At 37.7% G+C, this 27,282-nt stretch overlaps 1 protein-coding gene and 1 long non-coding RNA gene across 10 annotated transcripts in view; one reads left to right on the top strand and one right to left on the bottom strand.

Annotated features, from left to right (window-relative positions):
- Positions 1 to 27,282, bottom strand: part of si:ch73-103b11.2 (protein outspread) — a 52,885-nt gene that overhangs the window by 9,328 nt on the left and 16,275 nt on the right. For 4 of the 9 annotated variants that reach the window (XM_067378597.1, XM_067378599.1, XM_067378596.1 and 1 more), the window contains exons 5-18: positions 26,597 to 26,681; positions 24,957 to 25,010; positions 24,231 to 24,417; positions 20,544 to 21,258; positions 16,292 to 16,451; positions 15,863 to 15,970; positions 12,476 to 12,532; positions 12,038 to 12,106; positions 11,876 to 11,965; positions 10,053 to 10,162; positions 9,557 to 9,595; positions 7,181 to 7,928; positions 5,601 to 5,717; positions 1,151 to 4,831 (exon numbers count right to left, since the gene is read on the bottom strand). In XM_067378597.1, coding sequence (XP_067234698.1) covers positions 1,151 to 4,831; positions 5,601 to 5,717; positions 7,181 to 7,928; positions 9,557 to 9,595; positions 10,053 to 10,162; positions 11,876 to 11,965; positions 12,038 to 12,106; positions 12,476 to 12,532; positions 15,863 to 15,970; positions 16,292 to 16,451; positions 20,544 to 21,258; positions 24,231 to 24,417; positions 24,957 to 25,010; positions 26,597 to 26,681 — 6,220 coding nt within the window. The remainder of the gene's footprint in view (positions 1 to 1,150; positions 4,832 to 5,600; positions 5,718 to 7,180; positions 7,929 to 9,556; positions 9,596 to 10,052; positions 10,163 to 11,875; positions 11,966 to 12,037; positions 12,107 to 12,475; positions 12,533 to 15,862; positions 15,971 to 16,291; positions 16,452 to 20,543; positions 21,259 to 24,230; positions 24,418 to 24,956; positions 25,011 to 26,596; positions 26,682 to 27,282) is intronic. The other 5 variants (XM_067378601.1, XM_067378603.1, XM_067378598.1 and 2 more) reach the window with 5 other exon arrangements.
- Positions 9,558 to 10,181, top strand: LOC137014331 (uncharacterized). Its single transcript, XR_010893841.1, has 3 exons — positions 9,558 to 9,646; positions 9,859 to 9,914; positions 10,045 to 10,181. It is a non-coding gene; the product is annotated as an uncharacterized lncRNA (long non-coding RNA).

Raw genomic sequence — 27,282 nt, 5'->3', positions numbered from 1 at the left:
GGGCTGGGTATCTATTGTCTTTATGGTCTTGGTGCATTTTTCTTGGTACACCATCTATCTTCTTGGTGGCTTGATGGTAAATAAAAAGTCTATATAATTTACTCAGCAAAGCCCATTTTTCATGTACTTGGCACTTTAATGATCAATTTTGGAGACTTTGAAGAATTTCGTAATGCATTAATTTGACAAGGCATACACTAAATGATAATTCTTGGGATTTTTGGGATCAATATAATTATGCAAATGAAGAAATTAATCAGAAAACCAATCTTTACCCAGCCCTACTCTCTACAGAGCTATGGCAACTCAACCGTCTTCTCAAACAGAAGCTACAAACAGGGTTGGGTGGCATCAAAGGGGATAGCAGGATTTATCCTGTTCATCATTTAAACATTTGCTCTTGTGATGAGAGATGACAGATCACACAGAGGAGTGAAAGCAAAGCAGCATTATTGATAGGGGTTAATTAGAGCAAATTCATGCAATCAGACTCTCACACTAACACAGAAGACAACAATGCTAACACTAAAAACACAAGGTGTTTTGAACAGAGGAAGTCTTAAGAGTGAACAGTAGAAGTAAAGAGTAATTTGTGACAGATATCTGTCATTATGGTCATGTGACTCCCAGTGCTGCTAATGTGCACTACAGCATAGGAAAAAGGGGAAAGCATCATGGTTACGAGGCTACAGGGTTGCAGTGGTCATCCCAGCATTATTTTCAAAAATCCAAGAAGCCATAAATACCTTGATATATCAGGGTTCCCAACCACATTCCTGGAGCCCCCCCCAACACTTAATGTTTTCCATGTCTCCTTAATCAAACACACGTGATTCAGTTCATCAAATCATTGGTAGAGAGTCTAAGACCTAAAATGGGTGTGTCAGACAAAAGAGAGATACAAAATATGCAGTGTTGGGGGGCCTCCAGGATCGTGGTTGGGAACCACTGCTGTATATCATGCATAACTGTGTAGATTTTGAAATGTGTACTGTTTCTTAAACCTGTATAAACAAATGCAATAAAGAAATATTCACCAAACAATTATCAGCTAAAACCACTGCAACCCAATCAGCAGCAACAAACTAAAAACATGGTGCCATGGTGATGAATGGGTGTGACATTAAATTTGAAAGGTGAAAGGTTAAACCTTAAGGCTGTCCAAGTCTCGTTGGTACTTCTCCCTCAGGCTGGTCAGATCTCCATCCAATGGTTTCTGTTCCAGTTCCTCTCTCATGCTGCTCAACTGCATTTCCAGCTCTCGGACTCGGAGCAGGGCCTCTGAATCCCTGCCCGTTACCTGATCAGATCCATCCCCTTCCTCCATGGGACATGTGTCGACCTCAGCTTTGTTCTCCACTCTCTCACTCCTCTCCTCCAATGAGCAGATGGTCTGGCTGTAGCATTCTTGTAGCTTGTGGAGCTCCTCTCTGTTGGCATGTTGTAGTTCCTGGACCTTACCATGAAATTCCTGCTCAAGTTTTCTGATTTTCTCTTTGTGCCGCAACTCAGCATCTTCCATTTCTTGCAGCAGAGTCTCCAGCCTGCGTTGGTTGTTTGCGGCATGCTCCATTAGGTCTAGCTCTCTGGTTATCTGCTCCTGCTCGGCCCTTCCCATCTCTTCTGCATGCCTGCTCTTCAGCTCTTCTTTCTCCCTATGAAATGCCTCTTCCAGCTGGGTTAGGCTCTGCCGTTGCTCCTGCAGCTCCCTGAGCTTATAGGACAGTTCCCCTCGTAGCATGTCATTCTCCTCCTGCAAGGAACTTATAGTGCCAGTGAAGCTCAGATGCTCTTTCTCCAAGCAGCTCTGGTAGTGCCTTTGGATGGCTGCAACACTCTCAGCGTGTTCCTGGACAAGCGCTGCCATGTTGCGGCTAGTCTCCTGGCAAAGAGAAAGTTCCCTTGTGTGACTCGCTCGCAACCTGCAAGCAACATATGCGACCTGTGCCTGCATCAAGGCCTCTCGCATGCAAAGCGAGCTGGAGTCGCTGCGCCATGAGCTGATTTGGATGGCATTCGCGAGTCCGGAAAGAGAATTTGTTTCCCCTTCCTCGCAGACCCTCTCAATTTCCTGAGAGAGATTACGGAGGGCTTTTGCTTGCTTCTTGAGCTCAGCAATGAGATTTTCCCAGCCTGTTTGCAGATGTGATTCTGATTCTGCGCTATGGGATAGCGTGCCGATTGCTAAGTGTCTGCGGACAATCTCTGCCGCTAAACTTTGAGCTTCCTCCATCTCAATCTGCTCCATGTAGGGAGTGAGTTCAGGAGGGGCGAAGTCAGCAAGATTATCTGTATTGCTCACATTGATAGTATGCTTTGATGCACTAACAGCATCTTTCAGAGCCATGTCCCTTTGTTTCAAGGTTTCATTGGCTTTGACCAAGTCCTTTTGAAGCTCATCAAATTTTTCCTGAAAATTCATTGTTAGATTCTGAAGCGAATAGGCAAGCTCGGCGCTAATGCAGACATTCTTGATGACATCCTGTGAAAAAGCACTATTTGCTAGTTTGCCCGTCTCAAGCTTGTCCACCTCTGCCAAGAACATGGTCTCCAACATAAGTTTTCTTGTAAGTACATCAGCATAAACAATTGAGAGACAGCCATCACAGTTCTTCTTGATGTTTTCAGCATCCTTGTGAATGGAGTTTAGGGCCAACATAATATCAGAGTTCAGGTCCTGCAGAGAGAAACCCATTCTCTCCAGAACTTCAGCCTCAAAGGACAATGTTCTGGCAAACCGTTTTATATTTTCCTTCATTGATTGCACATCTGGTGCATCAAAGATCTGGCATGACTCATAGAATGTGCTGCCCTTCCTCAGGTACGTGGTGGCACAAACCAGCCGTTTCTCTACTTCTGCAAGGGTACAAAGGAGAGATTCAGCTGAACTTGTCTCTTTCTCATTGCTGAGAATTTCTCTGACTCTTTCTGTGCAAGACTCTACCAGTGCCAATGCCTTCTCATATTCATCAGTGTCCTGCTCACCAAAAGTCTTCTGACTAGATTCATCTATTGGTAATTCATCACAGGTTTTAGTTGTGCAGTCCTCCATGGTAGCACTGGTGCTCAGGTGTTCCTGCATCGCTGAAAGATCAGGCTGGTCCCGTATCTTCTCCGTGAGGTGTCTGAGCTTCTCCTCGGTGGCCAATAGTTTGGTTTCCAGCGCATGTATGATGGAGATGAACTTCTCTGGATCTTTGCACTGCTGGAATGAACTGTCACTGACTACACTGATATCTTGGGTCAGGCTCAGGTCATGCATGTGGTCTAGGCTCAGATCTTGTGTCAGATCTAAAGAAGTGTTTTCCATTTGAAATTTGTCTGCTCCCTGGGACCGGTGATAGGATTGGCACTGGATGGTGGAAAAGCGAATCCTCTGCCGCTTTACCAAGGACATTTCTGTCTCTGAGCTGCTTCTTGCAAGCAGAAGTGGGGAAGGACTTGAGGATGCGGAAACATCATGTTGCATCTCTTTCAAACCCTCAAGCAAGTCTTCGTGTGAGCGGCAACGTCGCATCCTGAGATCTGCATATCCAAGTCGCAAGGCATTGAGGTGTTCCTCCAGCTCAGCAATTCGATCCTCTGCAACCACAAGTTTTGCCTGCAGCTCCTGTTCTGCTCTTCGGGACTCTACCAGTCCTGGATAGTCATGCTCCATTTTTGAAAGTAGTTCCTCTTTTTGCTGCAAGCAAAGTTCTGTTTCTTCTAGACTACTGCCTAAGGCAGCCATCTTTATGAGGGCCTCACTCAAGTCCTGCTCTTTCTGTCGGATTAGCTGCTCATACATTTCCTTTGTCTGCTTCACTTCCTCTTCCTTCTCTCGTAGAACATGACTTATCCTAGCAAATTCTTCTGAGACGCGCTCGTACGAGCTCTCAAGGGAGTGATAGTCTGTTTCCACCGTCGTTAAACATGCCTGTTGCTTTCCAACCTCTCGGTCGGCCTCTGCAATTTGATTGAGGAGTTCTTGACAGCGGCAAGTAAGCTGGTCACGTTCCTCTTCCAGCCTCCTCACACTCTCCCGCAGCATTTCCACCATATCCGTCTGCGCCTCTAACTCCTGCTGAAGACGATGGACTTCCTCCCTGAGTCCCATAGTTTGCATCCCACCACTCCCTCTCAGCAATGCCTCCACCTGTTCTTGTGCCTCTTGCAGTTGCTCTTCTATTTCACGACTCCTCTCTTCGGATTCTGCCAACCTCCAGGTCAGCCCCTGTCGCTCCCGCTCGTGTTTTTCCTCCAGGCACCGCTGCTCTTTTCTCTCCCGCTCCTCTCTCATAGTCTGAGCTTCCTCAATGGAAATCAGACGCCCGGTGGCCTCAGAAAGTCTCTCCTGTAACCTCTGCACCTCTCTGTGCTGGTCTCTCTGCAAAGCTTGCTGCTGTTCGAGTTGTCTTAACTCTTGGCTCTTCTCTAGCAAACTGGCTTCAACTTGACGTAGACGTTCCTCGCTCTCTCGCAGCTGTGACCGCAATGTCATCTCATTTCGGACCCATTCTTCTTCACGTTCTTGACAGCGAACCCGCTCAATTTTCAGCTCGCTGCGCATTCGTGCCACAGCCTGCTCGCTCACTACAATCTCTGCCATGGCAGATGTTAGTTTTTCCTCCAAGGCCTCAATCTCTGCCTCATGGTGTCCTATAATATCTTTCGCTTCACTGTAGCTACGCCTCAAGCTGCTAACTTGTTGACTGGCCTTATCTTGCTTCCGTCGCTGGGAATCCAGCTCGGACTTTAGATCCTGGTTCAGTTTGCTGAGGCGCTGCCATGGCGCTCGGTGAACAGCCGTAGACGCTGCATCAGGTGAAGGCTTTGCAGCGGTTGTGTCACTCTTTAAGAGATTAAGAGGAAAGTACAATTAGTAACAAGAAGTCTTCTCTTTCATAGCCACATACATGATGCTCAACATCTTCTAGGCTGTGGCTGGGAACCCAGGAACGTTTGGAGTTTAATTTCCGAAGTTACATACTTACTTAAGCTTTCCACTGTGCTTTTTCTAGATGGAGAAAATGGTGCTCAACAATGAGGGAAAAATGTGAACAACACAACTAAAAAGAGAAATAACTGATCTAAAGAGGCTGTGGAACTACAGAATGCAATAATGAAATGCAACTGTGTCTTTGTGGATAATATAAATGGCATTGTATAGAAAAAATACAAGAGGAAACTAAAAAGAATAGAGAAGAAACAGATGGAGTAACACTACACCAGATTATAAAACAGCAACTAAAGGAAAATGAAGAACAGAGGAATAATACCACTATGCAAGTTATGCAAAGAATGACAAGATGAAAGAGACAACAAACAAAAAGTAGAAAAGCACAGCCGAAAGCTTGTCAGATGTTTACTTTTGTTGTCTTCAGAAAACTTGAGGTTTGGTTACAAGAATTTTAACCAAAACCCAGTCAGAGCCCAGGGAAAGAAAGACATTGCAGATCAGTTAGTACCACTCATGCAGATAGTTTCATTAACACCCAAAAATTATATTAGTATTGAATTAAAAAAAAAAAAAAAAAAAAAAAAAAAAGAGCCACAAAAACTACAGAAGATTTTGATTTCTGTGTCTTTTCTGGCTAGGTTCACTTGTTCTGTTTGGGTACCTGTAGTACGTATCCTTCCCGTGCATTCTGCTCTCTCCCACGTGCATCCTGAAGTTGCTCCTGTAAGACGCTGTTCTGCTGCTGGAGTCTGGCTAGCTCCCTTTGTGCCTGACCCAACTGTGGACATCAGAGAACATCAGAGGAAAGCAATAAGATTTGAACAAGGAAAAATACAATGTTCAGAAATGATCTGAATGCAATCAAAACAACTCAATCAAAAAGTAGTAAGAACCTGCACATACACATCATTTTATGAAGGAAAATGAGGCAAGAAATAAACACTGATGTTTCAGGGCTCCAGACTGCAACTAAATGGTTGCATTTCGCGACCTTTTTCCTGTTGGTGCGACTAAATTTTGGTGGGACTACCACGTTGCCCAACTGATGAGAGCTGCCATTTCTTTTGCACATAATGCTTATGAGAAACATCAAACGACAAACAAAACTAAACGAAAGTGGAACAAAACCACGTTACTCATTTTAGCTGCGAAGCGCAGACCATTTATCAGCTCGGACAATAATAAACAGCACAGTGCAGTGCAGTGCAAACTCAGAACAGGCTCTCACGCGCAGATCTCAATCATGTGATACTGTTACTACACAGCACTGGGAGACCCAGTGAGAAAGCATTTGAATTCGCCGCAGAATTAATAACATTGTAGCGAGATCTAGTGGGAAGCATTTAAATTTGGCAAAGTATTCTCTGTTATAAAGTACAGCTATCAGATCAAACAGTGCTGACGATGAAACCAGCAGAAATATTAAGACCTGAATGAACAAGTATTATAAGGCTCTCCAGTCCAAAAATCACATACTATCACCATGGATTTAATTTACTAACGCTAATTGTAACCATGGTCGCAGAAATAGTCGAATGTTTTTACATTATTCATTTCAGGGTTCATATGCAAACTTTTGAGGAATCCAAGAATTTTTCAAGGACTTTTAAAAGTGCTTTACACTTTTTCCAATACTTCAATGCTTTATCTTTAATGTGATTTTTTTATGTGATTTGTAAAAGTTAAAAGATGAAGGAAAACTAATGCTTCAAGGCAAACAACCTTTTATTATCTTATCAGACATTTCCACTCCCTAATACATGGGAAAGTAGGAAAAGTCATTAAGTCTCATGAAAAACAAAAACTTTTATTCAAATTGTGACTGAATTACACAGAAAGCAAGTAAAGAGTGCTCCTTCTATAATCACTGAAGCTGTCAGCCAGTTATGGTACATTTAAAAAGAGTTGAAAATGTACTTTTTTCCCTATAAAAATTAGGTTTTTGCACGTTACTGTTGTTAATAAAAGTTTTTAAATAATTATAGACAAAATACAAATTTTTATTTGCATCTCAATTTGAGCTCAGTGTTTTACTGTCAAATTTCCAAAAAAATAAACATGTAATATTATTAGTAACTAATCATATTAGTATAGTTTTGCATTAATAAGTGCAAATTACCTTCATGATTAATAACCCACCCCCAGCACCACCAAATCACGTGCTGGCGCCACCATTTGTAGAATTTAGTGGCACCAGTGCCACTGTTTTCAAATGTTAGTCTGGAGCCCTGTGTTTCTTACCTCCTTTTCCAGTACGGTGGTCATCTCTTGTGGAAGGACTCTTTCTCCAACAGGTACATTTGAGATGTTAGGGGAGCTGCCAGTGATCGGTACCTGCTTTTCCTCTCTGAGGGGCGTTGTTTCTACCTGATGCCACCTCTGCTCAATTTCCACTTGGACATCAGAGTTTCTGCGGGCCGCTCGGTGACCACCAACCTCCTGTGTGTCTCTGAGTTGGTCCACATCCATTCTCCCCTGTTCCTGTGGCACTTTATGGGGGAGCTTTGATGAGGGCTCTGACACCGTCGTCGCATTGACTCCACCTGCTGTAGGTGCGGTCTGATGGTGGTGCATATATTCCTGCACCACTTCTTCATCTCGCTGTGGCATCTTGTCAGTATGGCTTGTGGTAGTAATGGAAGATGACGTCTGATGAGAGGAGGTGCTAGAGATGGGAGAGGAGGCAGCAGAGGAGGAGGAGGAGGAGGGAGAAGATGAGATAATGACTGAAGTGTCTGCCCTCTTCATTGAGGGTTGTCCACTCTCGTTTTCTTGTCCTGGGCGGAACTCAGACCAGTCAAAGGTTTTAGAGCGTCCCTCTCGCTTGTTGACTCGACTCTTACGCTCAGGAGGAGGCGCTGAGTCTGTGATGTCCTCATGTGACTTTTTAGCTTCAACTACAGAGCTGTTAGAAAGTTGTGAAGAGTTAGGAGGGGGTTGGATGAAGTTTTGCTCCACATTTGATCTGGTTCGCTCTTCTGGAAGGGAACTGTGACATGAGAAAATACTGAATCAATACAAGTATTTGAATTATTATTTGTGTTTCCTAAGGAAAGCATCACTGCCACTCTCTAAATATCTGTTTTATCACAAAGAACTGTTGCACACGGCATTGTGGTCAATCTGAATGTTTACCGAAGACACACAGAGGTCAAAATTATGCCTTAATTGTTGACATAACTCCACTAAAATGAAACTGTGTTGTAAACCATGCACAGTGTTAACAAAGAGAACTGTGCTACAGCTGTCTAAGAACATACACCCAAACCACTGAAGACAGGATGGTTTGATTAATGGTTAGTAGGATGAGGAAAACCATCTGGTCACTGCATGGCATTCAACCACTGTCAAACATGTCGGTAAACACTCATGTATGTCTGTACACGCTCCAGGGTGTGTTCTAAAAGTGGGCACTGATGCAATGCTATTTTTTCATCTCCTTTAAAGAATGGAAATAGATGGGGAGAGTGATGAGGTGTGAACATAAAATGTGCTGTACCAAAGGGTTAGTTCACCCAAAAATGAAAACTCTGTCATTCATCACTGAGAGCTTTCTGTCCCTCCATAGAGATCCAAGGCAACTAACACTTTCAAGGTCCAGAAGGAATGACATCACTAAAGTACTCCATGTGACTCCATAAAAAAGATCTTAATTTGTGTTCCGAAGATGAATGAAGATCTTCCGAATATGGAATGACATGAGGGTGAGTAATAAATGGCAGGTTTTTCATTTTTGGATGAACTAACCCTTTAACTACCTGCCATCCTGTTTACCAGTATCTTCAACAAAAACTGTCAATAGATGAAACTTCAAATTTTGAATGTGCTGAAATATGGCTGTAAAAGTATATAAATATAAAAAATATTTTCCTCCTAAAATTTATTACATTTAGTTTTAATGCATTAAATTAATTCTTTTAATAATAATAACATAGCTACATAGCTGCTTTCAAAAAATACACAGTACAACATCATGCCCTAACCAGACATGACATAATACGCTTTTTTAAATGTGTCTTTGTTTTTTTTATGTTTTTTTAACTTGTCTGTCTCCAATGAAAAGGTTTAATATAGGTCTGTCCAGTGTGAAGCTGATAAAATGTCCTTCAGTCAGACAGGATTTCACACGTATCACTTTATCATGTTGCGTCTGTTAAGTATGTAGTGTGAAACAGCTGGAATTTTAAATTAGGTAAATGTGTCAAGAGCATTAAATAAATGTAATGCTGTTACACATAATTAAGTAGTCTCAAAAGTTAAAAGCACAAACAAACAAAAACAATCTGGCCACATACACAGCAGCGATGCAACACACTCCAAAATAACTAAGTAAATAACACTGTGAAGGCTCTTCTATTTCATTTATCTCTCTCCATTCTGTTTGTGTCAGAGTGGCTGATTTTTAACATGTTTTTTACAATACAAATAAGTGTATTAATGAACATGTTAAATTAACAGCCCCATTATAAACAGAGCAAACAGGCAAACAACAGGCGAAAGGGAATAGGAATTACTAACATAACAGATAGAAGCCAGAACATCATGAAAGCACATCAGCTGACACAACAGCAGCCACAAATACACACACAGGTTAGAATAAGAACAGGAAATGCCAACCTGGGCATAAGAACTGAAAGTTTCAGAGACACATTTTTCCTGTAGTCAGATGGACGGAGCAGGAAAAACACAAGAAAATAAATTACATAGGTAAGTGAGGAACAGAAAAAAACTGAAATAATAATAATAATAAAATGACTGGCTAATAATAAATGACTAATAATAAAAAACAAAATCAGTTTTTGAGGAAAACTCAAGAGGAAAAATTAAAGTTGACATTTTTCCAAAGGGAAAAATTTAGGGTAAGCATGTACTGTCTGTATAATGGTGTGGCTCTTTAAAGGTAAGGTTTGTCATTTCAGAACCTGCCTGCTGAGCCCAGGTGAACAGACTGAAAAACCAATTGTTGCCACTAGAGGTGCAGAAATGACACACTTCAACTTTATTTTATAGATGAAAAATTTTTTTTCCTACTTAAGTTACAGAGGGAAATCTAATTGGTAAATGTTTGATGTTCTCTCATCCTTTCCAAACTAAACATGATGTAGAAGCTCACCGTGTGACATCAGGAGCGACTGTGGGCCGCATGTTCTTCAGAATGGCCTGAATCCAGTTTCTGCGTATCCCAGAGGTCATGGCAGACAGTGTGAATGCCCCTTCCTTACTCTGAGAGGAAGACAAGGACACAAGTGAGGAGTCGATTGATCAGATGCATGACAGCTGAACTAAAAGAGACCATTTCTGTTCACTTCTGATACTGCTGTTCAGTTCGACTTCAAGCGCCACAGAATATACTGTAAATCCAATGAGTTTCTATAACTTTTACAAGACTTTTCCAGTCATGATTACTGGACAATTGTGATTTAAAAAAAAGAAAGAAAAAAATATTCAAAGGTTATCCATTATTTTATTAACAGCTCTCAAACAAATAAGATATTCTGGGTTAATTCTTCAGCTCTAAATATCCAATAAAATATATAAAAATGTAAATTATTATATTTATATTATAACATTATATTAAATAGAATAATAAACATTTTAGAGCTGACCATAATTATAAAAATTACATAAATTATAGGAAATATTTTCAGATTTTAACTGATCAAATATTTTTATAAGCCAAGAAATCACAATTTTAAAATTCCTTGATATTTCCATTTGCCATGACTGTGCGAACCTTGCAAATCACAAAATGAATGAAAAAGCATGTCATAGTCACAAGATTATACCACATGAAATGGTCCAATCACATACTGGAATAAAAGTTCATGATATACAGCTGAAGTGAAAACTAAAATCCAGTAAGGGGAGTTTCAGACGGGAGTTTAGTATTACGTTAGTTTATCCGCAGCATTCTCTATCCAAGGCATAAAGATAGCAGGCTGAAGTTATATTTACAGTTGTTATTCATTTCTTGACACTGACGCCCTGCTGTTCGTCTGTACACAGAGACGGCCAACGCTTTCTGCTATTTCTGACATCTCTAAAATAACTTTAAAAACAGCACCAGGGAACCTACAGTAATTCGCCACCTAGATGAACAACACAATATCAAGTACATCTCAACAGCTTTATTAATAAAACACAGTAGCATGTACATCAAATATTTATAAACTAAAACTGTGTCATTATATCTTCATAAGTCTTCTGACCATTTTTGCATCCACCAAATGAATTTGCTTATTTGCAAATTATAAATCACTAATCCTAAGAATTAAATTTGACAGAAATAGTGTTGCTTGAGTTAAAGCCATTAATAGAATATATTGATTTGATATTAAAAACATCTATTTGCCCTTTAGTAAAGTCAAAAGAATATTAGACAAACATCTGACGTGTGGCATTGGACCTGTAAGGTGTTATTTTAGAGGGAAGTGATGATGTCACAGCTGCTGACAGATCAGGTGACATTAGTGATGAAACAATGCTTAGTGTGGAACAGCGTTAGGGTTACAGCTAACATCACCACAGCTTTATTTAGGTGTGAAAACATACCAATGCAACCCTAGTAGCATATTTGTCTAGCATCATTAACTCAAGAGCACAGGGATGGACGACCGAAGTTGGAGTTAGATCATTAAGCAGTTTTGGTATTTGGTTTATACACTAGGTTTAGAATAATTTAATGTTTTTGAAAGAAGAGTTATGCTAATCAAGGCTGCGTTTATTTGATTAACAACATAGTAAAAACAGTAATATTGCAAAATATTATTACAGTTTAATTTAAATGTTTTTTATTTGAATATATTTATTCCTGTGCATATTCAGCATCATTACTCCACTCTTCAGTGTCACATGATCCTTCAGAAATCAGCCCTAAAACACCACAGTCTTTGTAGGGGTAAAATACACCCAAAACAATAAAATAACATCACTCACGATAATTTGGAAGCCATAGTTCCTCTGAACTGGGAATTCTGTCACATCGTAGCATGTGGACAGATCAATCTCTCCGTCCAGATCAGCAGCCTGAGGAACAAGAGGGACATTATTAAAGTGTTAGTTAACAGTGCTGTTTTAATCGCTGATGAAAACACTCACCTCCTCAGCGATGGAGTCACGGTAGAACCTCAGGCTCTGATCGGTCAGAACAAACCAGTGTTTCTTCCACTGAGACACCAAGAGAGACAGAAGCAGAATGAACCTTTTAAATAATCTTCACTTTAAATGTTCAGACATAACTAAAGCATACATTCCTGAATTTGTTGACAAGCGGTTTAAAGGGTAAGTTTGAAATTTCAGTCATTAATTATGTCGTTCCACACCCATAAGACCTTCGTTCATCTTCAGACAGTCACGTTGACTATTTTAACAATGTTTTTACTATTTAATTTCATCAAACATATCTTAATTTGTGTTCTGAAAATGAGCAAAGGTCTTACGGGTGTGGAATGACTTGAGAGTGAAAATTAATGACAGAAATGTCATTTTTGGGTGAACTAACCCTTTAAGACTATGACTGGTTCATTTTAGACTCACCAATCCATCTTCGTACAGTTTGGTCATCCATCCTTTTTTAAAGTTCAGCAGGTCCGGCTGAAAAGAGATGAGAACAAATCAAAAAATTAATAAACTTCCCACATTAACAGCCAAATGTTAATAAACATTAATCAAGTTTTCATGACCAAAAATTGACCCCAAACTAAAATTCAAATGCAAGAATTCACTCAAAAATTATTTATAAATGATTTTCATTCATGAATGAATCCAGATGATTTCTAGTTATTAGTCTTCTACCTTGTTCTTAAATACATTTTTCCTTTTAAATACAGTTTATCTCACCTATAGAGAAAATTAACAATTTATTAAAAATACAATTTATATGCCAATAGATAAAGTAAAATGCAAACATATTTTCTCAACCCATATTTTCACAACCCCCGGTTGTGCTCAATAATATCTCTTGCCATTTTTCTCAGCGAGATATTTGTTTACAAATCATGATTTTCAAAAATGCTTTTTTAAAGTACTTTACATGCAATCAGCTACATGTAAACCCTTTTGAACAAGACATCAACAGTTAAAACACAATAACATATCTAATAAATATGTTAATATCAATATGTTAATCTCAATACAACACAACTAATATAGAAAAGAAAAAATATTGTATATTCAGAAGAGGTATGCATCATAAAACAAGCACCAAACACAGTCAGAAGTCAGAAGGGTCCGGCACAAATAAACTGCAAGATTTGAACAGGCAGTGGCACCTCACAAAGCCATAAACAATCTAATCTACAACCTAAAATTACACAACCAATAATAAAACAAACCCTCTACCATAGTATCTAATGCTGCAGATCTGGTCCAGTCGAGATCACACCCACCGGGCGTTCAGTAGTTCAGCGTTCTGTTCACAGTACCTTAGTCTTGTTGAGTTTCATCTGTGACCTGTTCTTCACACGCTTCTGACACACATGCCGTCTTTCTGTGTGTATGAACATGAATCTGTGTTCTCGTATGCATGTGTGTGTGTGTGTGTGTGTGTGTTTGGGCATGTGTCGGTGTCTCTGGTCCTAACGCTCTGAGTGAATGCTATTTATAAATCGCGGGTGGTGAAGCGGTTCTGGGTTGGGTTTGCATGAACGCAGTACTAACAGCTGAAACACACAAACACTCTTAGAGCTTTGCAGCCCCTTAGAAATAAACATAAATAAACATTTTATAAACACACTTTAGATTATAAGGTTTATATTTGATTTTGCATGTAATGCAATATAATTCTAACCAACAATGTGAAAGTTAAATATTGTGAGAATGAAACAGTTTTGCATCTTAATGAGCAACACAGAAAAGGAAAGTTGATCCAGAGGTCAGATGGTGGTCATGTCCATCAGTCTATTATGCCCCTTTTTACAAGATGTAATTTAAGTCTCTGATGCCCCAATAGGGTGTATGTGAAGTTATATCTCAAAATACCTCACAGATAATTTTTTTATAGCATGTTAAAAATTGCCACTTTTGGGGGGTGAGAAAATGGTGGACAGCGTACAACTCAATGAGGGCGGAAACTATTGTAATACAGAACTGTCAGTCAGCAGCCGTGGGTGGGGCCTTAGCAGTGTGACATCACACTGCTCAGAGAATCAAAACGGCATGTCTAATGAGACTGCTTTGATTTAATGGGGATTAAAAAAAGGACTGGGTGAATTTTTATCATTGTAGGGTGGTTGTGTTCACACACTGCCAATACACATTTATGTCCAAACATCATGTAAAAGTGGATTTTGCAAAATAGGTGCCCTTTAGAAACACTTGCAATGCAATTGACCTTAAAAGAGGCTATATGTAGAATTCAGAAACTTGTCATTAGCGACACCGGTGGCTATTAAGTAAACTGCAGCCAGCAACTTATAAAAGACACATAGACATTACAGAACTGAATAGCTCTTTTGGTATTATCCTGTTAGTAATCATTCATTTCATGTGTCAATGAACGGAAGAGAGTGTGCATAACCGTCAAATACTTGTGATTTTCCTGGGAAAAACATGCCAAGTCCTTTACATATAAATCAGTCTACAGGCTTTCAAAAACAACCTAGGAAGTTTCGTTACAAGCTGTTCACACATTAGCAATAAAAAAAGCGATTACTACATGAAAATGCTTACATAAGCCACTTTAAAAGATGACACATTCATGGACAACATAACATTTCTAACTAAAGTAACACATCAGCTGAATTCAGGGAAACAAAAGATTAATGCAGATGATAATGTATGATGTGGCAGCATTTGATATGAAACATGAAAAATTACACATTTTTCTATAAATCACAAAATTTACAATGTATTTTTAAAATTTTAATTAAAATATCTAAATATTTTATTTACAATATATATATATAATTTATATATAATTAATCTATAAATTATATAAAATATATATAATTTCAGACTTAATATTCATAACAAAGTTCTGTTTTGTTGTTTATAATTTATGTAAAAAAATAAAATAAAATCCTAAAACTTTCTATCCGTTATGTATCATAAACATTAAAGGGTTAGTTCACCCAAAAATGAAAATAATGTCATTTATTACTCACCCTCATGTCGTTCCACACCCGTAAGACCTTCGTTAATCTTCGGAACACAAATTAAGATATTTTAGTTGAAATCCGATGGCTCAGTGTGGCCTGCATAGCCAGCAATGACATTTCCTCTCTCAAGATCCATTAATGTACTAAAAACATATTTAAATCAGTTCATATGAGTACAGTGGTTCAATATTAATATTATAAAGTGGCGAGAATATTTTGATGCGCCAAAAAAACCCCAAAATAACGACTTATTTAGGGATGGCCGATTTCAAAACACTGCTTCAGGAAGATTCGGAGCACAAATGAATCAGTGTATCGCGTGTCAAACTGCCAACGGCTGAAATCACGTGACTTTGGTGTTCCGACCAGCAGATTCGATTCACTGATTCATTTATGATCCGAATCTACCTGAAGCAGTGTTTTGAAATCGGCCATCACTATATCATTATTACCGTTATTTAGTTTTTTTGGCGCACCAAAAATATTCTAGTCGCTTTATAATATTAATATTGAATCACTTTAATCACATGAACTGATTTAAATATGTTCTTAGTACATTAATGGATCTTGAGAGAGGAAATGTCATTGCTGGCTATGGAGGCATCTCGGAGCCATCGGATTTCAACAAAAATATCTTAATTTGTGTTCCGAAGATGAACGAAGGTCTTACGGGTGTGGAAAAACATGAAGGTGAGTAATAAATGACAGAATTTTCATTTTTGGGTGAACTAACCCTTTAAATTACTACCAACACTATTTGATATTTAAAATTCTTGTCAATTATAGCCTTAATTAATGTGGATTTGTGTGTTATTTGTGGTCTTACAGTCATGAGTGTCTCTGTGGCACTGCGGTCCAGACTTTTGGCCCTCCGGTAACCAGCTATTGAAGAAACCTCATCCGTTCGGCCTTTAGCTGAATCCAATGAGAATTCCTGCGACAGTTTAATAAAGAAATTAAAAATGAATGAATTCTAAAAAAACATGTTATTACTGGTGATTTTGATGAGTTACTGCTACTAGGCCTCCTTGAAATTTTATTATAAAACGGACAGTTTTGATTCTGAAATCTCATTGGATGATGATCCATTGAATGAACATGGCTTTTTGCTGTAACAACACTCAGCAATTTACTGAATGATAGCAAAAACGTTTAGTCTATTCATTCCTGCACACTCAAAAGTGCTGTATTGCAATTTATACACCATTTTTAACAGATGCAAGAATGATTTTATTGAATAATGTTAAATGAGTACCTGTTTCTGGTTGGACAAGCGTCTCTCATTGCGTCCTGCTCTCTGATTGGCTGTTTTAGAGTAAGAAGGGGCGGGATCTGTTGAAGAATTTGTTGTGTCCATTTGCTCTGGAGTGTTGACGTCGTCATGACACTCAAATCTCTCGATGACCTGTGAACGTCTGCAGCAGAACACACACAGAGGTCAGAACAGAAACAGTGGAAAATATGGCATAATCAGATGCTTTCCCTTCATCACAGATCTTCATACTTTAGTTTGACTCTGAGGTTTTTCTAAAATAAAGGCTTAAAGCGGAGTTAAATGCAACACATAAAAAACTAATAAATGCATTAATAAATAAACACATTTTATTATTTCTACCTAACACTGCAGGATGTTTACATCTACAGAGGAAGGATGATGGAGCATATTTTTGTGAAAAAGATGAAAAATCACTTCCTCTGTTCATTACTGGTCAGCTGAACCTGACCTCATAAATAACCTTCACACTGTCATAACTCAAACAGGAAATGTGACTGGAAATTGTTTCATGGCATTAAAGCTGTGACACTGCCTCAGAACGACTTTTTATTATAAAACAGATTCCTGTTCCAAAAGCCGATGTAATGTAATATTTTAATTAGTTGTGAAAAATCATTTTCATTTATAATGCAGCAACTTTTAGCATAACACAGAAAAGCTTAATTTCCTCTGTAAAATGGAAGAATTTAGGCTTTTCTCAACAGAGAGTATCTGAGACGTTAGCATGTCACTGATTTGTAGTATTTGTTTAACAAGATGAATTTTAGATGTCTTATACGAGCAGATGGCAGAGCAGAGGGACAGACACAGGAAACCAGCGACAACAGCCATGAGCAGAACCCCAGACAGCAATCAGTCTTTGTCCCAGTGTACACCCGTGTGTTAGTAGGGATAATTCATCTTCTACACCTGTTTCACACCCAACTGAAGCAGCAGCATACGTGCATTACGCTTTGACATTGACAGCGTTTCTGATGCACAACTGATTTCTGGGGTACAACATTTAGCATTTCCTTTAATAACAGCCATAATTTTTCTAATATATATATAAAAATATATATTTTATATATTTCATATAAGTGGGCTAATAATGGAGATTGCATTACAAGATGAATAAGAATAATTTTTATCTCAGTAGCTAGTAGTGGAATAAACTGAACAACATTTATACAAGGTCTGCACCCTAATATTCGACTAATCATTAGTTGACTAGAAGAAGCTTAGTCGACCAAAAATGTTATTAAATCGCAAAATAAAATACTCCGTCTTTTTGGTCATACAGATAAGAAACTGTCAAAGGGTCTACTTTTATTTGTGCAAACTCACAATAACAAGAAAACATTTTGCTTTTGTAAAATAAAGAAAACAAACAGGATGCAATTTGTTGTCTCGGTTTCTGTGAACTTGAGCACGTCAAAATTAACCAAAACTCATATTTGCCTCACAGACATGAGAAACATATCTATAGAAAGCTTGAAATGTCAAGCGACTGTCATCCAATTCAAGTGGAAAACAAATATTCTGAGATAATGAAATCCGTAAGAAATGTGCATATAGACGCGCACACTACTGCGGAAATGAGTCTTAATCTTTGCAGCTCAAAACACAGAAAACATGATCAATAAATTATTACAATGTTTAGACAGTCTCCTTGCTGTTTTTTTCATATTCATATTTATCACTTTTGCCGGTGCAAAGCTTTATGTGTTTTATATATAGGCAATTAAAGGCTCATTATTATGATTTATTTGGCTTATTAGTCAACTAATTGCTTAAATGAATGACTACTAGTTGACTAGAAAAATCTCTAGTCAAGGGCAGATCTAATTTCTACAATGGCATCAGTAACTGCATGAGGCAGCATTCAAGCCATTTTAGCAAAGCATACAAAATAAAAAAAACCTTTAAATTACAACCATCTAAGCAGACCCCATAGTGAGGCTACAAACTAAATCGTTTGTGCCTCATGGTTGGGCTGTATGAATTCACTGTTAATCTGCTCGCCGAAATAAATATGCGCTGCTTGCGGTGTGAAAAAGGCTTTGGTTTTTATGTCTTTGATTCTGAGATGTGTGTGTATATGTGTGTTATAGTTTGGCCCCAGCAGGTGGAATGAAAGTAAGCAGTGGGTGTGTCAGTGGGCGTGGCAGGGCGTGGCACAGGGCAGGAAGTGCAGAGTTTCAGAAGACTGCCTGAAAAAGAGGAGAAACAGATCAAATAAAAAGTAAAAAAGACATAAAAAGCATGAGAGAGAAAGAAAAAAAAGAAATGAAAGGAGTGCAGAAATAAAGAAACATTTTAAATCACAGATACAGAACTGAACAGATACAGTGTTCAGGTCTGTGTTGAGATTTCAACAAAATGGAAGAGAGATTAGGCTGGAAGTTCAGTTTTACAAAGTGTTCACTAGGTGGCGCTAAAGCTGCAAGAATGGGATGAATGTCATGATTCTAAGTGCTAAAGACACAGCATTAGCTCAGACAGATAGCAGCACATCCTTCCTGCTTGTTCATCTTGAGTGTCATTGACAGATAACCAGCTGGTTTTTCCTGCCGGCTCCAGCAGGTGGAGATATAACCTCCACACTCGCTCGGAGACGTAAACACAGCAGGCGTGTTGGCTGGGACTGAGAGAGCAGATTGTGTTTATGCTGCAGGGGAAGTAGCTGCGCATCTTCAGTTCCCTGTACAAAACCGTATATCTGCTCAGTTACATTCAGACTATAAACTATTATAAAACATGAATGTCTTCATTTCTGTGATTTAAATGTATGTATATTAAACTACAATCTGTGTGTCATTGGCTCTGGTACGAACTCTAGTGACTTACCTTCCTAGACAGCATTTTTAGGCATCATAAGCACGTAAAATCTATTCCGAACAGTAACAATACTGGATATTTGACATTTCATGTCACATGCTGAGATTTTAAAAGCCATTATCCTTTAGTGCAGAATACATAAAAATTGAAGGAAATGATGATTATACACTTTAGTCGCCACTGAAATGTAGCTAATTAAATTAAAAACAGTTTCTAAGTTACAGCGTATTTTTGTGCTAATTAGACTATCAAGTAATGAACTTAACTACACGTTAGTATTAAAAGTGCACCAGGTAATTACAATGTTTAATGCAAAAAACTAACAGCGCTTCAGAAGTTGAAAATAAATGCACATATACATGAGACTCTAGTCATGTAATTAGGGTAATAATGGATCCTCATGGGGCGGAGATCACATGACCAGATGAATACGAATCATTTCTATCTCTGTAGCTAGATGTGGAACAAATTGAACAACACTTCTACAATGGCATCATTACGTGAGGCTGCATTCCAAGCCATTTTAGCAATGCATAAATTCTATTTAAATTCTATTAGAAAAAAAATCAATATATTTTATTCAGTTTTGATTAAAAAAAAAGTTAAATTAAATTAAAAGTTCATTAAAAATAAAATATTTCATCAAGTATTTGTATAGGTTATGCTATTATTTTTAATTTTTTAATAATATTATTTGCTATTTTATTTATTATTCTTTTATTTCAAATTTTATTTTAAATTATTTGATAACATTATTAAATGTAATTTATTTTTAATAACAAACAATATTGTATAGCAATTAATATTATTAAAAATAAATTACATTTAATAATATCAAATAATTTACAATACATTTTAAATAAAGTAATAAATAAAATAACAATATTATTAACAAATAACATTCTTAAAATTATCAAACAATATTGTATAGCAATTAATATTAATATTAAGAATGTTATTTGTTAATAATATTATTTTCTATTATTAACCCTGTAAAGCCTTAAGTATTAAATAATAGTAGTATTTTTTTAAACAGAACAGTTTATTAAACTTTTAGACAAAAATGTTTTTCAAAGCAGGCTTTTATAGCTCATATAGTATGATAGAGTGAGAATATTGAGGAAAAAACTCATTTAGAGGCCCAAACCGAGCAAAAATATGCAATTTGGATCAGTCAGGTGACATAAGGCATATAGAACATTGTGTACAACAGGTTTTTCAGCAAAGTTTTAATAATTTAGAGGCCTTTGCGTATCAAAAATTATATAGTTATAGGGTTAAGTGCTATTTGTGTGATGCACACTACAAGAGCTGCTACCCATGTAGAGCGTTTCAAATCAGTTACTTATAAAGATGCTGTCTAAGAAGATTGGGTTTGAATCAGAGATTGTGTGTGCGTATCGCTCATCACCTTCGTTCACATCCGAACAGTCGTTCCACTTCCTCCCTGCCAGGGCTCCTTGTGCGTGCTCGCAGCTCCTGCCGTTTCTGACTGGATCGGTAAGCTTCCCGATGACTGAGTCTCCGTGCCCGCGGCACGTCCGCCAGGGCGGCGTAACCCTGCCCACCTCGGCCCGCCCTGCCCGGGGCTCCGCCCACACGGCTCTCCGGACTCTGCTCAGAGTCCAAAGAGCTCTGAGAAGAGGACAGGGATGATGGGAGGATGTTTGCGTGGCATGTGTGGGAGTTTGGGCTGGAGAGCGTGTCCGGGCTGGGAAGGGGACGGGGATTAGCATCCGAAGAGGGCGGGAACTCCAGCAATGGGGCGTCCACTGAAAGATGCTCCTCTGATTTGCTAAGTCTTTGTGTGTTGTGTTTGTGAGCGCGGGCGTTATATGTAACGCACACGTCACCGGAAATCTGTGTGTTAGCAGCAGCGTGTGGGTTGTGTGATGTGTGAGAGCTGAAGAGCTCAGGATCAAATGAGAGATACCTGGAGCGTGAGGAAGAGGACGACGAGGCGGTGGAAGAAGAAAGCAGAGGGGGCGGCTGCTGCTGCGGTTGCGGCTCTCGCTCCTGCTGGAGTTGATGCTGTCGTCCTTCGTCTTCTTCGGGTTTGGGTTTTTCCAATGAAAAATATCCACTCTCCACCCGTGGCTTACGACCAGCACTCAAGTTTCCGGAGTCTGAGCGTGAGAAAGACAGAAAAATCAGAGTCAGTACCTTCACAAAAACGTACCATGCTGCCAAAATACCTAGTTAACTACTGCAAAATCATATTAAATTAATCTGGGATCTCCTTCAAACAGTGTAAGACGCTTTGAGAATGTCATTTTGTTTAATATTGTTTTTAATGACAGTGGTGACTAACACCAAGTTACCACAGTTTTATTGAGGTAACAATCACTGTAGCATTTTGTCAGAAATTATAGTTACTGTGGTTTTTGTGAGTGAGTGAATCCATTTAAATGTTCTTTTCATTTTGCCCTAAATTGGAGGTCCAGTGACTTTATGATGTGTGAAGTGGACGTCTTTCCTCTAAGACCAAAATAACTAATGTTTCCTGGTGATGTAATTCAATATTATAAATCACATGTACTGAACATGATGGCAATAGTGGACTGATAGATGCTGTAAGTCAAGGGTAGAGATTCCTCTAGACTTTAAGGAACAAAATCTGACAAAAACTCACTGTTGCTATGATGTTCTGAGACGTTATTTGCATTGTTTTATTTTTGCACTGTGGACTTTTTTCCTCATCCAATTTTCTGAGGAGGCACTCCCTCCCTTGCCTCCTCGGAGGAAATGCCCCTGATACAAATATTTAAGTGATTTGAGAGCATAAGGAGATGCATGTTGACATGTTGTAAATAGACATCTGTGACACTCTTCACTAAGTGCTTACACAGACACACATGGGAGAGTTTGAAAGCAGGTGTCTATCAGCAGATCCCTAATATATCCGCTGATAGACGCCTCTGCCATGTGTATCTGTGCAAGCGCTCGGTCACAGATGTCTATTTACAACATGTTTTTGAAGCACTGGTCATTGTAGCCAATCACAGACATATCTGTTGAGTGCATGAACACAATGGCCAATCAGAGGTGTTTAGGAATCTGCTCAACAGCGCTCAAAATGCTAGGGGGAAATGCTGGTATTGTCACATTTTTAACATTTCAGTACCGAAGTTGGTACTTTGACAACCCTAATTTGCAGTGCTTCATGGGCGGATGTTAAAGAGTTCCTTTGGCAAGATTAGCTTCTTGAAATTCTTGATTGGACGGAATTTCTTTTGCAGAATCATGGGTAATGAAGTTCACTGTCAATTCTGCTGTTAAACAATTATTTACAAAAGATATATCCAAGAGCTTAAAATAAAAAATTAACATTTTGAACAAAAACCTGAGGGGAAAAAAAGCTTCACAGTCGTTTCCTCTTCCTGGGTCGACATTTCATTCAGTAATGTTAGGCTGTTTTAATTTACCTTATTGTTCCGAATATAAGACAATGTTTTTTTCTTATAAATACGTCTAAAAAAATGGGTTCGTCTTATATTTATGGTCTAGACATTTACGTGTCAATAATACACCCACAACAATAGGTGTAAAATGAGTGTGCCTTAAAAACGCTAACAGTCAAAGAAAAGCTTACCGTCTCAGAGTCGTGCGACTGTCGTGTTTGCTTGCCCTGCTGACAGGACCGAACTTCCCCCATACGTGACTTTAAAACATAAGTCAGTACGCCGATTTCACTTCTACTGTTAATTTAATTTTGGCTACTTGGTTTTCACTATTAGATGGATAACCTAATTGTTATATAATATATAATATATGGGCTACAGGTTATTTTTATGGTATGCCAAAAAGTTTTATTTTTTAAAGCTGCAGTCCGTGATTTTTCCTCTTTGTCACCATCTCTGTTTGAAACATGCGACTGCAGTCATATGCGGAACAGTTATCTGTACGTGTGTTGTGCGTCGGCACAGCTCGTCAGCACGGATTAATCTAATGCTTGCTGTCAATCACTACACAGGTGTGGATACTGAACTTCAGAATTTTCACTGGAAAATATCAGCTGAACAAGTAAGTAACATGTCTGCCACTTTTGTTCTGACCAACTGAGGAAAAAAAGCATCAGCCTAAAATAAATTGCGCTGCCAATGATGATTAAAATCACGTCAAACCGTGCAAATTATTATCACTGTTATATTGTTCTCAAATTGTTAATGTTAACAACATCAGCATTACATAACTATGTGTATTTAGTGTATGTAAGCGTTACCTGTAGATTTCAATTTCTGCAGCCACTCCACAGTCCAAAGTCTTTTGCTTTTTGACTACGCCTGAATCTCCATTTGTCACTGATGACTGCCATTTGGATATTTCTGGATTACAATCCGCCGTCAAAACAATAAGTTTAATTATTTCAGCTACTGTGAGAACAGGCTATAAATGATCCGCTACCGGCAGCTTCCTCACATGATTAAACTGACTAGCTTGGACTCCTTCTTTCTGTTTACGGACGTGACGTAATGACGCACAGACGAACTGCTGCATGTTTGAATTTCCCGTGGAAATCCACCATGTTGCTCTTATTATAAAACATTATTACAATCTTACCGTTGTGAATCGAGACAAGATAATTAGATAGTTTTGAACACTGGCTGGTTATGTACTTGCTCAAAAATTGATTTTGGATCATTTTTAACCAAAAAAAGTTACGGACTGCAGCTTTAAATGTAATCGTTGGTACATTTTTACCAGTATTTACCATACTTTCAATACAAAAATTAAAGTATGAAAAATATGGAATATTATTTTCAAATAAAAGCATTTTCTTTATAAAATACAAGACTTGGTCTTCAAAAAGACTTTTTCAAAAAGGTACATCTTGAAAAAGAGGGGGTCGTCTTATATGCTGTTGAATCATGTTTAATGACCACCTTAGCTTACTTGCCATCTGCCATCCACTCCTTCCTCACATGCATACTTGTGTACGGAATGCTTCTGTGCTAAATTTAAAATTTAAAATGTATTTTTGTGGAAACAAGTAATTTTCAATATTTCGTCAGCTGATTTACTGACACCCAGGTTCACAACAGTATGTCATAACCTTGTTTTTGTTAGTTTCGATTGAATTATGTTTGTGTGTCTGTACCCAGCTGACTCAGGCTGCCGGTGCTGCAGCTTGTTGGCATAGTGGCTCGACTCCATGTTCCCTCTTGCCACAGGGTGGCCCGGGTGGGCGGCACTCGCTCTGCCTGAGCTATAGTGCTGGGGAGACACACCATACTGCTGCTGCTGCTGCTGGTACTGGTGACCGTCACCTTCGCAGGGCCTGGTTCCTGAACACAGAGAGAGAAAGAGAGAAACGTACAGACAAGCATAATATTTAACTAACCCGTAGTCAAGAACAAAGAGCTCTTTGATGTCAAAAACACCTGTGTGAATGTGTGTGTGTGCAGACAGATACACACATGAATGTAACTGTCTAAACTTGCAGGCTGATAACAAATGAGCTATTGTGCCATGATTTCATACACACGCTGATTTACGCTTAGCACCACACCCCACACTAAACACACACTCGCAGATTAACGTCTGTGTCTTTCCTGTTTCCATCTGACCGCCCAGTAATACCTTTTTGATTAAATCATAAAATCACTCAGCGCATTTTTCTGCATGAAACCAAACACACACACATGCCTGCGTGAGCCACCCAGCATCCCAGCGGAAGCACACACATGAGAATCGTTTACTGGACAAATTATGACACTGTTCTCATTCCTGCCAATCATATGATCTACAAAAACACCCTTAGTTCATGTATTGATCAAATTCCAGTGCTGTGCTCTGATTGGTCAGATTGTGCTGGTTGACTTACAATAAACCCATTCATGTTCTGCTGGGAGCATCGACCTGTTAGAAGAGCAGCAGCCTGACAAAACACAGGTCAGGAGGTCAGAGCAAAGTAAATAAACCCTGACAATACAGACACAATCCATTTAAAACTCTCCATTATTCTATTAATTACAGGACTGAGCAATAAAATAAATCATACAATAAAAAAAAAGATAAAATAGAGTTAGAGAAAATGGCTGAGATTTGTTCTGTTTCTAAATATTTAAAAAATAAAATATTTACAAAAATATAATAGAATATAAAAAATGCTTATATACAAATATGTTTGTTCAAGAAAAAATAAATAAAACAAATAAAATAATGCTACATAAAAATCATATAATATATTATATTATATATTAGAAATATAGTGGAGTTTAGGATTGTTTGTTCTAGAAAATGTACTACAAAATAAAATATTTTTTATAAAATATATTTATATGTAAATATGGTTGAGTGTAAATTTGTTTAAGAAAAAAATATAAATATAAATACAATATCAATATTTTAAAAACACTCCATTAATCTATTAATTACAGGACTGAGCAATAAAATAAATCAAACAATGACAAAAAAAAAGATAAAATAGAGATTGAGAAAATGGCTGAGATTTGTTTTTAGAAAAAAAAATATTTAAAAATAAAATACATAAAATATTTACAAAAATATCATAGAATATAAAAAAAGTTTATATACAAATATGTTTGTTTTTTAAAAATATATATAAAAAAATAATACTATATATATATATAAAAATCATAAAATATGTTATATGCAAATATAACTGAGTTTAGGATTGTTTGTTCTAGAAAAAAGTAAGAATATACAAAAATATATTTATATGTTAACATGGTTGAGTGTTAATAAACATAAAATATTTAAGAATAAAGAGATTTAAATTAGTTTTTTTTTCCTAAATAAATAAATAAATAAATATAAATTATATATATATATATATATATATAAATTATATATATATATATATATATATATATATATATATATATATATATATATATATATATATATATATATATATATATATATATATATATATATATATATATATATATTATCAACTTTAATATAACAAACTTTTTCCTCTAGTTTATGTACTGGCTTTCCAAGCAGACCTGGGTCACAAAATCCTGCTTGGTTGAACAAAATTCTAGCCATTAAACCATCTTAACTAAGTACTAGAAATAAGAAGGATTTTTATGAGCTATCTGTGCAAAAATGACAAAGAATCTTCTCTTCAAATTCCAGTGTAGATTCCTGTTGCTGTCATTCACCACATGAGGTGACGCTGAAATGAGTTGAAATATTTTGCGAGGTTTTGTGCGTAGGTGTGCGTAAGTTTTTAATTATTTTCCAAGAATGAAGCCAAAGCTCATGCTTACGACAAAACAAACACACATCAGTTACGTCCAGACGGAGATGGAATGCTGGTTAATTCTTGTCTAGTGCTGGTTTATTGACCAAAGAATACTTTCTGGTTAAGCTAGTTAAAGGAATAGCTTATTTAAATTATAAAAAGATATGTAAATGATCTATTTTTGGGTGAAATTTTCCTTTCAAATCTCTTGAGTTGATGGATCTGTGTGTGTGTGTGTGTGTGTGTACCTGTGGAGTTGGTGTTTCCACTTTCCGTTTCTTCTTCTGGTTCTGTTTGTTGGTTCGTGGGAACACCATCAGCGCCTCCTGCCACCTGAACACACATACAGTGTTTGGGAATTATTTCAAAATAGCAATTAGTTAGTAATTACTGATCTAACTATACAGATTGTAATGAATGCATTTTACTATCAGTGAATGATCACATTAGTCATTATTTCACTTATTAATGTCTAAAACCAAACCCATATCAATGAGGATGGACACAAATGCATGCCATTGCAACACCTCATTTTTAAAATAAAGACCTTCTCTATTAGTTTTACATTAGCTTTGAGATCTCTTGCTGTTAAATATGGTTATATGGTGTTTTTCACCAGAAATAATTTATATTTGGTCTTATGAAGTCTTATGAATTGATGCATTTTTATTCTTCAAAATAGCTAGTCCTTACAGCACTGTTGGCTCTACGACAAATTGCTAGTGATGTTCTCCATTTGTAAGTCGCTTTGGATAAAAGTGTCAGCTAAATGAGTAAATGTTAATGATTAAATGCATCAAAGTCACAATTAAACCTCAAATAGATCATGGAGTGAGTGTGTATGCGGTAATGAAAATGAAATCAATTTGTTGTGGGATATTAAATTTACATGTTAAATCATCATTACAGTAATGCGATAACGTCAGACAGTAGT

The sequence above is a fragment of the Chanodichthys erythropterus genome, chromosome 23, assembly GCF_024489055.1.
Source record: "Chanodichthys erythropterus isolate Z2021 chromosome 23, ASM2448905v1, whole genome shotgun sequence".
NCBI classification, from domain to species: Eukaryota; Metazoa; Chordata; class Actinopteri; order Cypriniformes; family Xenocyprididae; genus Chanodichthys; species Chanodichthys erythropterus.
This window is presented reverse-complemented; position numbering and strand designations above follow the sequence as displayed.